Below are 15465 nucleotides of genomic sequence, written 5' to 3' on the forward strand. Positions count from 1 at the left end.
GTGTAAAGCTCAAACTGAGGGGGTTCTTTGAAATGGCATGGTGTCAGACAGTGGTTAAGTTTTCCTCGACAGACAGGAGCTTGAGGGGATGTGTGAAGAAGATGGAAGTGATGGTTCAAGGGGAAAGCTTATTGCAAAGGGCATAATTCATAACCTAGACTAAACATAGTTGTTATTGCTAAAAATGGAAACTTTAAGTACTTGAGTTCATGTACGTGTAAAAATATTTGTGGATACAAACGTGTGTGTGTGCAGTCGAGTTTTTTTAGTGTGTTTACTTGCGTTGCCTGTGTTGTTAGTAACTGCTCACTGTTTTGCTTCGGGGTAGGTTATCCTTTGCCTTTAATGGATTATACTGTGAACTTGGATGCCTTTTTCCATGGCAATTCAATTGTTGTGGTTCATGGAGGTCGTTCTGCAATAAAATCTGCAGCTGAAAAATGTTTTCTTTCAGTTCATTACAAAACAAACAATTTGACTAAAATATGAATAAATCAATGACTGAACTAATGCTGCATAACAGTATTATAATTGAGAAGCGTTGCTTGGTTCTACAAAGAGCAGCTTAGTGTAGTTTAACCTAGAGGGCACATTTTTATCATCTTTTAATACTCTAATCAGTCTCAAAATCTACAATCATGAAGATCTATTAAAGGTGTATATTCATATTTTAACATTAGTATTCAATTTAGATGTAATAATATTTCAGGTTCTAAAATGGATTGAATAATTTACTCTCTTCCACTGTTTTTGCAAGCTATTATTATGTTAAGCAGTTTAGAGTATGTAGTCAAATTTATATAGTGTTTATGCTCATAACAGCAGAAATATTACTGGTTCAAATCATTAAAAAGTGTAATAAGGCATATATTTGACTTAAAGAAGAAGACTTTATCAAGAACTCACTGACACACAAATCAGAGATAGAGCAGCATTGTGGACCAAGTAAAAAGATAAGCAGTTGTTACACTTCTTCTTCAGATTGAGAAGAAGCAAAATCCAGTCACAAATAATTAACTTGAGCTGCATTAGAAATGCATTGAGTCACAGCAGAATGTATAATCCATATACATACTGTGTATTCATCAGCCAGAATACTGGCCGATTAGATGTTATTCTAGAAACACAGACTATAGTAATCAGTTGGAGCTGAAGTCACATCAAGGTGTCACTGTGGTTAATAGACAGATTTTATTCTGACTTTAAGTCTCAGTATAGGAAATTAGCATAGTCTAATCTACTGTTGTGGTACTTATTCTTTGTTCTCCATCCAAAAGCCATGTGGTACTGCAGAGATCATGATTGCACACTGCTCATTCTTCCTCTCGATCTTACTATATAGACACATACTTGTCCAGTAACAAAGTGTTATGTGACATAAAATCTCAATGACCACTAAAAAACCTATACCTTAGTTCATGTAGTTGTACCTGAGTGCTTTTTCAAATCATCCAAGTTAATGGGTATACACTGTTTTAAAAGGGCCATAAAAGCAACATAAAAATGCCTAACAACTGTTCCACCTTACGGCAAGTATTTTGCAGCCAAACAAAATTCCTTAAGTACATAAAGTCGCCATATCTGACATCTTCTTGTCATTGAAAATGGGAACAGTTGCACATGCCTTGCAGGGAACAGGACCCCTTGTGCGTTCATTTTCTACTCTAAGAGCAAGGTATGCCCTCTCACTGGTAGTGGAGCATAGCGACAGTTGGTGGGAAAAGGCGAGTCAGAACAGTAGTATGTTAAAGTTTTCTGTACATCCGTCCTGCTCCTTTATGCTCTGATGATCTGCAAGAAACAGTCATTAAATGGGAGCACATAAAGTACAGTTCCCTGTCATCATTTTCTGTCAGGTTTTCATTTTTTGACATTGACTTCCTGTATCTTTGTATTCTTGCAGGGCCTCGGGGCAGAGAGTAAGAACCTGTACCCTTTCCTTCTTCCTGTCATCCAGCTGAGCACTGATGTTTCTCAACCGCCGCATGTATATTTGCTAGAGGATGGACTGGAGCTTTGGTATGGACACACATGCAGCACACTAACATTTATGACTTTGACAAAGAACTCCCTAAGACAGACATTTATGAAGCACTTAGTGATCTCATTTTGTCCCTTACACACATGTATACCGTGGCTACAGCAGTCTTTATCTCTTTCTCTTTGCCCTGTTTCCCTTGGCTTCATTCACTCAGGAGTATTTTCTTTGTTATATTAGTCATCACCCTCTGTTACGCTCTCATGTTTAGTACATATTCAGAAACCAAATGCAAACACTTTGCAGATAAGTAATGGTTAATGGGCTCACCATTACATCGTTTTTGAATTTGCTTAGTAACAGACAGCGGCTCTTGATAAAGCTGTTGATAATTTATGTGGCCCACAATCTTGCCTTTATGTTACTGTTTTGGGAACGTGCCATTTTAAAGGTATCTCAACATTTCACTACAGAACAGTACGTTCACTTTTGCAAATGTCACTTCTGCAATTGCAGAATTTGTCTGGGTTACCTTTTATTGTTCTGCCATCATGTCTTTGCTTTTAAACTCCCTCCTTAATCTCTTTTTTTCCTGCCTGTCCCTGTGGAGAGCTTCATTGTTCAGCATGCGGAGTGTGTTCATAGCACATAGCATCAGTCCTAAGTCTCTGTCCTGCTTCTTATCCTGTCTCACAAACAGTTGTATCCTAAATATTTGTTTGTCTTGTTTACAGAGTCAATGCCATTTTCTCTAGCCTTTATCTTTCATTCAATGTTCTTTCTCTGTCTCCCTCTGTCCGCCTCAGTGTCTACCATGCTTATGTCTAATCATCTAGAGTACCAACTTTGCGGGGTTTTTTTGGACCGATTGTTTTCTCATAAGCAGCAGCAATATCTCTAAAATGTGCTGTTTTCCAGTTCTTTTTCCAGTTTACACACATCAACTAAAAGCAGTTTATTTCATGTTGTTGGATCTTCTATTTAATAACCTTTCTTGTTCTGAGTTTTACTGTGCTGCATAATTGATAGAACTACAGTCAATTGTTTTATACATACATTTATGCCCAAATTGTTGTTCATTAAGCTGGATAATCAACAAAACAAAAACAGAACGTGCAAACATTCCCCCTACTATTGTTCAGAATTTGTCATTACACCTGTTTTCTTACTCTCTTAAGTAAATGTAAATATATCCAGAAACATTTATATTTGTGAACACATATTTCATAAATTTTGGTGAGTTTCTGTGAATTTCATACTTTCAAACCTTGCACTTTTTCCATTTTCAAGGTCCAACACTTACATAATTCGCCTCTGCTAGAGCCATTCAACTACTTAGATCTGCCAGATAGTACTTTGTCTGTGGCCTCATTAAATTTCATGGCTCTTATAATTACATTTCTGCAGATGTTAAAATCGCTTCCCAGTTAAGACAACATGGGAGTAAAAACATGTAAAATTCTCAAAATTCAGCCAAAATAATTTACAGAGCTTAGTTTTAGGTCCCAATTAGCAAAAAACCTAAGCTCTGAATAAAATGGTAGTGGTGGTAACCAAAACGTTTGTTTTCTTTTTCAGCAATTAAAAGAAATTGCTTATTCTATGTGTAAAATGTTTTTTTTTTTTTTGACAAATCAAAAACCCAGAATAAGTTACACAATCCTCTCTGACCTGAAATTGTTCAGTATGTTTTGGCAGTAGCTGAAATTCTCAAAAATTCGCTTTGTTTCAGAATAAAATATGTACAAATGTCAACATTGTGTCACTATTCTGGCTGAATTATTCAGGCCTCAGGTAACATCTAACATGTTTCTTTTTATCATATTTGTTGTCACACTGAGCAAACCACCAACATTGCTTTCCTTTCCTTCTTTTTCATTTTTTCTTTTACACTTTCTTCACCATGTATCGTGTTTTCTACCTTTGTGAAGTTGGTTGCTGCCACTTTTCTCCCTATGCTTGACTACGGCGACCTTTTATACATGAATGCCTCAGCGAATTGTTTGCAATCTCTGGATTCTGTGTATCATGGTGCCTTAAGGTTCATCACGGGTTGCAGAGCCCTCACTCACCACTGCACCTTATACCATCGAGTTGATTGGCCCTCTTTGACGACGCGCCGTCTTATCCTCTGTACACTTTTCTTTAGAAAGCAATCCTAGGTCCTTACTTCCACATTATTTATATGACTACATTTCCAAAACCCACAGCAATTACTGTTTACGTTCCAATGATTTATACTTATTAAATGGGCCAAAGGTGCATTATGAATTCGGGAAACACTGTTTTAAGTACTCTGCACCTGCTGCCTGGAACTCACTGCAGAAGACACTGAATCTGAAGGATCTCATCACAATTGGAACTTTTAAAAACCGTAAGAAAGATCTTGCAACAGCTACTTTTCACACTTGTTGTTTTAATGTAAATTCTTAATCCTGTGCTTTAATCTAGCATGCATTTTATTTATTTTGTTGAGTGAGTTAGTGTTGTCTGTTTTTAATTGTTGCACTTTTAATGTTTCTCAGGCTGTTGTCTTGGCCAGAGGTCATTGTATCTCAACATGACTGACCTGGTTAAATAAAGGCTAAATAAATTTTAAAAAATTAAAAAGTGATTCCCATGTTCTCTTCTTCCTTTCTCTGTAATTTGTCCTGTTGTATTTCTTGTCCCATTTTTTTCTGGCCATGTCTAATCTATGTCTTCTGCACTCTCTTCTCACAACTTCTCCTATTTTCTGTTTTATTATTTTCCTTGTTCTCTTTCTCATCTTTCCTTTGACTTCCTCCTCTAACTGCTCTCGTTCCTTCCCTCTCTCTCACTATGCAGGTTGGTGACTTTGGAGAACAGCCCAGCCATCACCCCGGAGCTGCTTAGAATTTTCCAGAACATGTCAGCATTGCTGGGTGAGCTCACATGAGATTTCTTTGTTTGCTGGTCTGTCGGGCTTAGTGCGTGGTGTGTGTGCGCAAACAATTTTTTTCCTCTCTCAAGTAACTTCATAGTATTTTACATTAACATACAAATTAAATTCATTTTAAGAAAGGATGGTTTCGTAATAATAGAGCGAAAAATGCATCTCCTCATGCATTTTGCAGTTTGAGGAGCATGACGTAAAAATATTGATTCTTCTATAATGTGGTGATGTGTTTGATTCGAGGTGTGTCTGTGGTTCAAAGGAAAGACAGAAAACAGTCATAACAGAGATGAAAAATAAAACCAGCAGTATATAATCAAATACATTTAAACCACAAAGAGTGATGAAGATAGATGCACTCCAAGGCCATGGACTTAATTCTCATAGTTTCATTACCTCAGGCAATTGTAGCTTGTAAAAATCACAGTTGTGGCTTTGCAGTTGCCTCAAGGCATTAGAGCCACTACTCCAGGTCTGTAGGCAGCTGTGAGGGGTGGCAGATTGAATGAAACTGGCTGGATGATTTATCACAGGCCCGGAGCATTGGGACTCCTCGCATGTTGTGGCGGTGTGTGCTTGTGTGGCCTTCAGTGTGATGAGGAACAGTATTGATTTAGTGCTTCTCCACATAACCAGTGAGTCAGATTAATATGACCACTAGTGTAGCCTGATTGGCTTACTGGAGCGTTTGATCACTTATTGCGCGGATGGGGAATCCATGTGACACAGAAGAGTAAAGGACTCAAGAGGACAGTCATGGACTGATAAAATAGAAGAGGAGGGAATTAAACAGGATCAAGAAAAGGGAGAGCTTGATGGAACAACAAGGGGGTGGTGGATGAAAATGAATTATTTAAAAAGTGATGGCAATTCATGAAGAAAAAGTGACATAAAAATAAAGGTTATAGATTGGAGGGGCTTGGACACGGATGGATGGGAAGATAAGAGAAGCTCTTATCTTGCGCTGAACAGAAACTGGGAAACCATGGCAATGAACAGAGTAGCAAAAGGGAAGCTTTTTTGTATTTTTTTTTAACTTTTTTTTTTGCAAAGCATCACCACTAGTCATGTTAAATTTTAGACCAAACAGAAAATTACACAGAGTAGCCTGGAAGGTGACAAAAACAACCACTGTAGCCAAGAAGCCTTTGCACAAAAGCATGCAAAATCCCAGCACTGGCAAACTTTAAAGAAGAACTGTGCTTTTTAAATTCACTTTAAGGCAAGTTGGAAGGATGATCACAATATGGTTCTAAGACAATGAAACAATACAACATCAGTTCCAGGGAGAATAAGTATGAACAAAGTCATCTAATAATACATGATTAATGAAGAGCTGTCAAGTAATTTGCGAACACTAATAATCTGCTATACTACTGATGTAAGAGGATTTAATATTGGATTGAAGGACATGAGACTGAATGAGGGTGTCAGATTAAAGAAAAGAAAAAAAGGACATATAGGAAGGTTGAAAATAAAATGCACAAGTTCTTAGAGGGCTGTGATTATTTAGGGTTAGAAGTTAACTCATGGAAACACAGAATCATGGATAGAAAAATGTGTGAAAGAACTATAAGTATAGTTATATTGGTATATGTAAATATTGATAGATGCTTTGATCATACTATACATGAGCTCTTAGGTTTACGTGCTGATATCCACTCATTTGTCTGCTCCATTTATTTCACATCTCCCTTGTATGCAGTTCAATACACTTGGGCTCAAATGAGAGCTGTAGCGATGAGTCACAAATTACACAGCTAATAGGCACTATTTAGATAACCGATTAGTTATTAAAATCATTTTCAAATGCCACTTTGTAATCTGTCTTTTTATTCAGCGATCCAACAATAGTTAAGTGTGTGAAGGCTGTCAGACTGTAAAAATAAGTACAGCAATTCTTTCTCAACAAACCTAACAATGGAGACAAAATATTGCTTTTCACTTACAATGTATCCTGTTGTGCCCCTCTCAATCCTGGTCAACAAAACATGGAATTGAGCTCATTTTGTGACACAGATTTGCTTACTATTGTTACCATTTTCTGTGTTTACTATGGAGACCCTTTTCTCCTTTTTGGCCAATATTTGGCTCAGTAGAGATGAGTGCTGCTATTCTCTGGCTGTGACAGACGCATTAAGGCAAAGAAACGGAAAAAGCTTTCACATCTCTCCAGGTACAAGGTAACAACATTCCATTAGCAAGGTAGAAAAAAAAACAAATGCTAGGCAAATGCATTGCAGGGATAGTTTGTCCCTTTCCTAACCATTTTGCTTTTTTAAAATTCAAATCACATTCATGCATTCATGAAGAAAATATGGGCTCAGTTTGATGAGTTTTCGTTGTTGTACCTTCTGGTACTTGAACATTGCGTGCATGCTGTGATGCTGCACTTCCATCATGTTGCAGCGTGCTATTTGCCAGTGTCACAGCAACCAACCAAACTTGTCATCTTTTCATGTCTAAAATTGATTTAAGCTCCTTAATATGTTGTAATCTGTCTGAATATTATCCTCATTATACTGCTTAACTGATATTTTTTGCATTTTTGTTTGTCATTCTCATCACATGGTCCCTTTCAGCTTTCAACCACATCACATTGTAAAGCTATCATAGAATAGCACAAGGTACTTCCTGAATCATTTAAAAAGTCAGAGTTTCTTCTGAACGGCAGTTGAGAAAAGAGTCTGAGTGCATAATCCATTTAGTAGATGTTCTGGGGCTTTTGATCATATTTTACGCTGATTATACCCTGGTTTTATCATGAGACTTCACCATCAGTAAAAGTTTTTACCTTTGTAGCATTTGTGACTTTTAACATTTGCATATGTGCAGCTCTTTTTGTTGTTAACAGACTCCGTTTGCTGCTACAGTAATTAGTGAAATAACCAAGTTGATAACATTTGCAAATTACAGCCACTTGTCAGCACTTAGTACTGTCTCAACACCTTGTTCCCTTTTCCCTGTCCTCTGTAATGGTGAAAAATGCCATTTTCTTGAGGTTACGTCAGGACATTTAATGCACATTAATTGCATTGTAATTAGGTTGCCAGCAAGTCCTACAGGAAAAACTGGAAGCTGCTGTGATGAAAGACGATAGCTCAGAGGTATGATCACAGGTCAGCACAAATCAGCACACGATTTTAAAATGTGTCCTTTTAACACTGAACATGAAAATAGGAACTAATTTTTAATTCAGTGGTTAATGCATTTATTTGCATATATTCATGAAAAATATTCTAGAGGAAATGAATTTGTCATAGTTATTTAATCTATCTTTTTCATAAATCTTTCTTTAGTCATCATCTCTGACTGGTTTTCACCAGAACATCCGGTGGTTCATTTATTTAGTCCACAGAGAGCAGTGGAGGGATGTGGGCCATTGAGGGAGTCTGGCTCGGTCGAAAGTCGCAGCTTGCCAGGTATGAGGCCTGGCCTGCCTGATAAAGAGCCCTGCTCCATCACTGCTAAACCGAAGCAGCAAATTCCCTCATTAGAATGTCAAGAGCCTTGCTTGGGCTAAATTGTTAGACTAGCAGTACGCTGTGTATCACTGCCACTATGCTCTAAACTCGGACACGTTTCAGCTGTGTGTGATGCACTGACTTGTAGTGATAGAGAGTATTTATTTTTTGGTACCGTGTCATGTTTGGTAGTATCGAGAAATTCAAAACTTACTTGGGTTTTATAATAAAAGGTTTTCAGGCAAAGGAAAGCATTTTTGCTGATGAACATCTCAAGGATTTTATTGAAAACAGAAGTTTGCCTCAAAAGCAAACAGTTACAACCGATAAAATATTGCAAAACATTGGGTTCTTATAATTGGGCAAGTGGTCTAAGGGCCAATTCGTACTTTCCTCCTCTGTATGCGCACAAGCTGATAAGCAGACAGGGGATGCATGTGTGGCTCTATTCACACAGGGCCAGTCACATTGCCCCTGATGTCGAACACAGTAAAACGCACGGGGCCCTTTTACCAGACATAGCAGCTACTTGTAGATTGGGCTGTAGCATTGTGTTCCTTGTGTGTGCTGAGCGCATCGGGCAGACATAGCACAAGATTTCTGGACAATTTAGAACTTCCCACTGTGTGTGAGCTCCGTTGATAGAGAGCAAGCAGAAATCAAACCCCATCTGAAGTCCAGCAACAACTGCTTCAATTACAACTCTGTTAATGGTCAATTATAAAGGTGTGGACGACTGAGAATCTCACTGCACAGTCTCTCATACCAAGCTTGTTTTGAGCACCACTTGTTTTACTGGCACATGTGTAGTCGGAACACACACCAATCTGGGTGGATGATAACATTTGCTGCATTTGGACACGTGAACATGAATTGTCTCTATGAATAATATTTAGCATTGCAGCTAAGGATAATTTCATTAGCATTAGTTTGTGCTGTTTAGTTTTAGATTACTGGTTCAGTGTTTTATTCTATTAAATGTAAGAAAATGGTAAAAGTGGATTTCACAGCCTACAGTGATGTCTTCAAGAAGCTTGTTTTGGTCACAACAACTTTTCGTATTTCAAAGATAACCTCAAAAAAAGGAGTTATTAATGATGCTGGAACTGGTAAATGTTCCGAAATTAAATGATTAACTGATAATCAAAAAAGTTAATTGTGTCAGTGCTAATAGCCCGCTGTTCTTTTAAAGTAAAAAACTAAATTAAGCAGTGAAGGACATTACTTACCGAAGATCTTATCAGTTGACAATAACTGGCCCAGCCAAAGTCACATCAGACCATTGCCACTGCGGGCATATTAAAGCTCTGTGAGGGAATCGCTAACATTTCCTCATAATTTAGTCTCACAGTTAACAGCCCAGCTTATGTGCTTCATTGATCAATTTGGACATCCCCATTAGAGGACAATCTTTTTATTGCAGGCTGTTCACCTGGAAGTAATGACTTCAATTACAACTTTTACACTTGTTGGGCATTTTTTGCCATTTTAATGCAGAGATGGAGGCTATTGAAACGTGTCATCCTGAGATTTTATGAAGTCTGTAGTTTGTTTGTAATTCTAGGTATTTATCGTTTTCCCTTGTTTTTCTAAGCTTTAATGTCATAGTCTGTATTTGTTATTCTTTGCTATTGAAAACTCTTAAGATTTAGTTTCTTAGCTTAACCTTAACTGCTAATCAAAGTAAGACATTTCTGATTTTTCCAGGCCACAGTGCTGGGAGTTTTCAGTTCTCTCATCATTGCTGTCATTTCATACACTGGGGTCTTCCTGTAAGGTTGATGTTTGCCACTTCATTGCCTTTTTCAAGCATGATTACTCATCCACATCTTGTCAGACTTAAAGCCGAGGCTTCTAGTGACCATGCTGCTTTTTTATGCTCTTCCTTTGTGTACAGTAAAACCTGGGAAAGTAAGTTGTCTCTGTAGGGCTACAGAGGTACTTTTTTTTTTACCTTTTAAATAAGTCTTTAGGGAGTATAATAAGGTAGCTATGTTGCCAGCTATCATCAGCAGCTGACATTACGGATTATGACATCGCTTTTCCTTGTGTTTTTTCCACTGTTCAAAGCAATTGGTTATGAATGTTTTCAATTATCGTCATTGTTTTATTATATATAATCAGTTCCCTGCAGGTGCTGCCTTGAGTTTGATGCCACTCAGAATGCTACAATATTGCATGGAGTTGAATTAGGTTTACATCTGTATTTACCTTTGCATCTAACTATGATTATATTAGTCTTGTAGAACCAGGAGAGTTATTTCCAATCTGACAGCCAAGATGGGTCACAGCTGGTCTGTCCTGTGCTTATCGGGGGGGTGCAGCTGTAATATTGCAAAAAGAGAGGTGCAAGTGGTCAGGACAGAGCTACCTGCTTCCAGCATCCTCACAGTGTGAAAAAAAATATTCACCTGACTTTTAGATGTTTGGTCTGGAGGTGTGTTCATCTTTGGTTTTAAATTAACTTGTACTTGGGTTGCTCCAGCTGATCTGCAGTGGTAGTCACTTTTCCATGTGCTTTCATGCTTTTATTGGATGTTAAACCTCCAGCTCAGGATTTTACTGAACTCAAACTTTCTATGACTGGCTGGCTTGAATGATCCCAACAAACACCATCTGTCTTCGTAGCATATCAGTGCAGATTGTGGCACCGCTTTTTCATATCTGTTAGCTTTCCTCACATTGCAAACATTGTCAACCACATCACACATTGTAAAGCAAAGAAAAATGAGGTTGGAAGATGACCATGAATTTTAGCAGTGTCCCCAATAAACATTAAAGATATTTCAGGGGCTGTTATCACAGTCAGATGTGAGGCTCATTTTCCTGCTAATGTTGATAACCGAAGCGGATTTCGCAGCATATGCCCAGGGCTATGAAGGATGTACTGGCTAAAGCTTAATCAGTGCTTTAGCAGCTGTTTTTGTAACTATTTGATTATGACGGGGTGTGTGTGCGTGTGCGTGTGCGTGTGTGTGTGCGTGCGTGTGTGTGTGTGTGTGAGAGAGTGTGAGTGGAGAGGGTGATTGTGTCCCCCTTTGCCACATCATTGTGAAAATTTAATTGCTTTTATAGTATTTAGCAAAACAGCTCATTATGATTTAGACTTCAATTCCTCAGGCTTTACTAATATTTTGTCAATTTCTTTGCACAAAAGAACAAAATGCTGGAATACATTTCACTGTATAAATGCTGTTGAAATACAACTAAGGAAACTCACCTTCAGTTACCACCTTTCTTAACGGTTTCACTGAAAAACAAATGAAACTGAACATATCACAAATGCAATATTGTTGCATTATGGCAGAGCATTTATACGCTGTAGTCCAGTATAAGCAGTTTCTGTACTCATGTGGATACTGGATGTATGTTTTCAGAAAATGATTTTGATTCATTTAATAGGTGAGCATGAAATTTAAAAAGTCAGTGGAATCTGACACCTACGACTGCATTTTTCATATCTTAATTGTGTGACCAGTCACAGCACACCCGAGGAAAGATTGTTGAACAACAATGGTAAGACTTGCATTTATCAGTCTGTTATGTTGCTACAGAAAGGAAGCAGATTTGCAGAGGTTGAGTGACCGTGAATCTACCTTCCTTTTGTCCCCATCGTATTAGTGTCACAACAAAAATGTTTTGGGAGACTGCGTGGAAATGGAAGCGAATTTACTTCCAATAACCAGATGCAGTGTTATTTTCTCAGGCTGTTTGTATTCATATATGGACACTTTGGTTGCCTCAGGTTCATTTGCAGTAGTGAGGGGCAAGAATGACGAAAGCCTTATCAAGTCCAGCCCTCAGTAGTCTGAGCTGGCTGACCTATCTCGAGCCCAGAATCAGAATTCAATTCATTCTTTGCTCCTTTTATGAATACTTGTACCTCTACCTTCTCCTGTGTTGATATTCATACAGAACTCTCCTTCAGAGGATATCGCCACAGTATGTGCACAGCTTATCAGCAAATCATGACATTGGTTGTGGGGGTGCCACTGTAGAGGGACATAGGGCCGGACCCGAAGATCCGAATATTTGGTCCCGACGGTGGTATCCGGATATTACACACACACACACACACACACACACACACACACACACACACACACACACACACACACACACACACAGACACACACACACACACACACACACACACAGACACACACACACACACACACACACACACACACACACGGATGTTACGGAGTGGACTGAATATTTGGATATTCGTCATTATTAGGGCCTGAATATCCGGAGCCCACAAACTGCTATTCAGGCCAGCCCTAGAGGGTCAGAGATCAGAAATCTGTCAAAAGCATTTATTTATCTTCCTTTTTGCCTTTGGAATAAAAGCAAGTAGAGCATATGAGACTTTGCTTGTGGATAAAAGATTAAGTAGTTTCGAGTGTAATCATATTGTGTCACTGTGGTGTGATAAAATTCGTGACAGTATTTCCACGGGCGCAGTGCAACAAAGCAATCATGGGTTCTCTGATTCATCTCTGCATTAAAGTTGCTCCGTCTCTCTGGAGGTTATATTTCTATAAACTGAAATGGCATGATTGAGTTATTTCGAGATTAAGTCACAAGAAAGGATGTACATATTGGATTGATATGTGCACCTTCAATAATGTTTGAATTGTCTGTATGGGGATTTCAGTCATTGTCATGTTTGAATACATTTCATGAAGCTCTTTGAATTGCCTTTATGTATGAAATGTGCAAGAAAAATAAACTTGCCTGTAATATCTAGCTGTTCGGAGCAACAGATAGATGATCATAGCCTGCAGCTGGCATGTCGAGCATAAAACAACCCTTGAATCCTTGACTCATTAGGAATCAGTCTTATTTACACTATTATCTAGGGCTGCATTTAGTAATCGAGTATTCTAACAATTATTCTGGTGATGAATCGAGTAATCAGATTCCGCACTAGGCATGTGTGTTACAGCATCAAACAGTAGTGAGCGCGCTGTGCAACAGAAATAACCATCCTGGACACATATATAGTATAGTACAGGGGTCTCAAAGCCATGGGAACCCCACATGTATTTAGCATCTCTGTAACCATGACAACAAGTGAGCACTGTGCTTATGTTTTTGTTTATTTCTTTGTGGCCTGCATTAAAGATAAGGATTTCTTTGATTTACATTGCTACATTGATATCAGCTTGTATGTGTAGCATAGAATGAAGAAATGCCCAAGATATTCACTAAACTTAGTAACTTCATTTTTAAGTTTTTATGCAAATTAAGCAGAAATTTCTGAGAGTTGCAAAGATCATAGTGTGTATGGGTTACTCCATCTTAAATCATGAAGGAACTTCTGCTCAATCATCTTGGAATTGTTATTTTTTTCCCGAACCAATGAATATTTATAGTAGTACCTGTGATGTTTTAGAGCGATATATCAAATATTTTTATTAGGTTAAAAAAAAAAAGTCAAACCATTTTCATTTTTCAACATTAAAAATCGAGGCAACATTTAAATAAAAATATGTCAGGAACTATTGAAGATAAAAAACCTGAATTCTTCACTGTTATTCCTCATCATATGATAAATTCAGAATCTGCAATATTGGACAAGTAGATCAAACAATGTCAGATTATAGGTAAGGTGATATATGAAACAAATCATAGCCGTCAAGGAAAATCCCACCTTTGCATAAGACAGAAGTCGATTAGTGGTATTGAGATGAACGAAATAACTTCCAAAATTTTAGGTTTTAATAAAATAAATGTATTAGATTTTTCATTCTAAAATTTTCACAAATATCTTCGTAGATATCAATAACTTATGCAGTAAAAATGTAGGCAAATCAAAACTGGTCGAGCAAAAATTTGTGAATTGGAATTAGTCACATCTCTCTTTAATCTGTGTATTACGCACCAGACTGCCAACAAAAAGTAGTTTTATTCACTACAATACTATACTGTAACAGCCAACTTTTTGAACCACTTGGGTAAACACGATCTATTGTGGTAGAACGCAATTTTCACTGTAGTTGGTGCAATATTGTATTTAACAGACAAATGCTCTTCATGTAGCAATACCATTCGGTGCTCATCTCTGCTTTTTTACCTGAGGTTTTCCACCACAGCACTTTATCCCAAGGTTACATTTCAATCCAGATTTGCCCTTTTGTCACATTTTTAGCACACCCCACTAGTTTCTCTACCATCTGACTTGGAGTAGCCTTTTAACTGCGCATGGGGGGTTGACTCTTAGCTCGCTCACAAATGCCTCTTTCCATGTTTGTGCCAATCACGGCCTTTAGGGACATACTTGAGTGTTTACCCACCAGTGATTTAAATCCTGCTCTTGTCGACTCTTGGTTTATTTCAGTTCTGCATTCAGTTACTCAGTTAAGTGACTCATACTATAGACAAACAATAGCTTTGTCTTTGAAACCACCGCAACAACATATGAATAAGAGTGATGTTACAGTAATTTAGCATGTGTTCAAGGTTTTTTATTTACCATATGGAAAATTTGAGTGACTATAGTGTGCGTAATTTATGTGGCTTACAAGATGCTCATTTCTGTACTGCCATTGCTTAAATGTGTGATCACAAGTTTATGCGTTGAATGTAAATCAGCACATAGGTAGTGATTGCTTTCTTGCTAAAAGATATACTGTGTATTGTGAGCAGGTACTCTGAAGGTAGCAGGAATTACTTTCAGTTGACATTGATTTAATAAGACAGTATTTGATGGTGAAAGTGTCTCTCTGCTGTCAATAAAACAGAACAGAGCTCAGCCATCCATCTGTTTTATTTACCATTATAGATACCCTGCTTTAAATAAAATGAAAAGGACACATGAAAAAAAGGTAGTCAGTGTTGCATCAATTGAATGCATATAATTTTGTTGGATGCAACACAAAAAGGTTTAATGAGCCTGTAAACGCATGAGTTTGTGTTGACTTGTGCAGGAGTATTGAGGTAATTCCCTTTAGGCTTTTAAATGAATATTTTTCGCCAAAGCCAACATTTTGTGTCATTTGCTAAAGCAGTGTATCATGGAATTTGAATTTAAATCCTCCATGGAAAGCAAAAACTTCCAGGATTTGTTGTCACTTGTAGAAGTTTCTGGGGTGCTTGTTTCT

General features: G+C 37.8%; 1 protein-coding gene across 1 annotated transcript in view; it reads left to right on the forward strand.

The window, feature by feature from the left end:
- The window catches only part of ipo11 (importin 11), a 131074-nt gene that overhangs the window by 64438 nt on the left and 51171 nt on the right, over positions 1-15465 (forward strand). The window contains exons 21-22 of the mRNA XM_023282457.3: positions 1904-2019; positions 4805-4881. Of these exons, the coding sequence (XP_023138225.2) occupies positions 1904-2019; positions 4805-4881 (193 nt within the window). The remainder of the gene's footprint in view (positions 1-1903; positions 2020-4804; positions 4882-15465) is intronic.

The sequence above is a fragment of the Amphiprion ocellaris genome, chromosome 6 (genome assembly GCF_022539595.1).
Source record: "Amphiprion ocellaris isolate individual 3 ecotype Okinawa chromosome 6, ASM2253959v1, whole genome shotgun sequence".
Taxonomy (NCBI): domain Eukaryota; kingdom Metazoa; phylum Chordata; class Actinopteri; family Pomacentridae; genus Amphiprion; species Amphiprion ocellaris.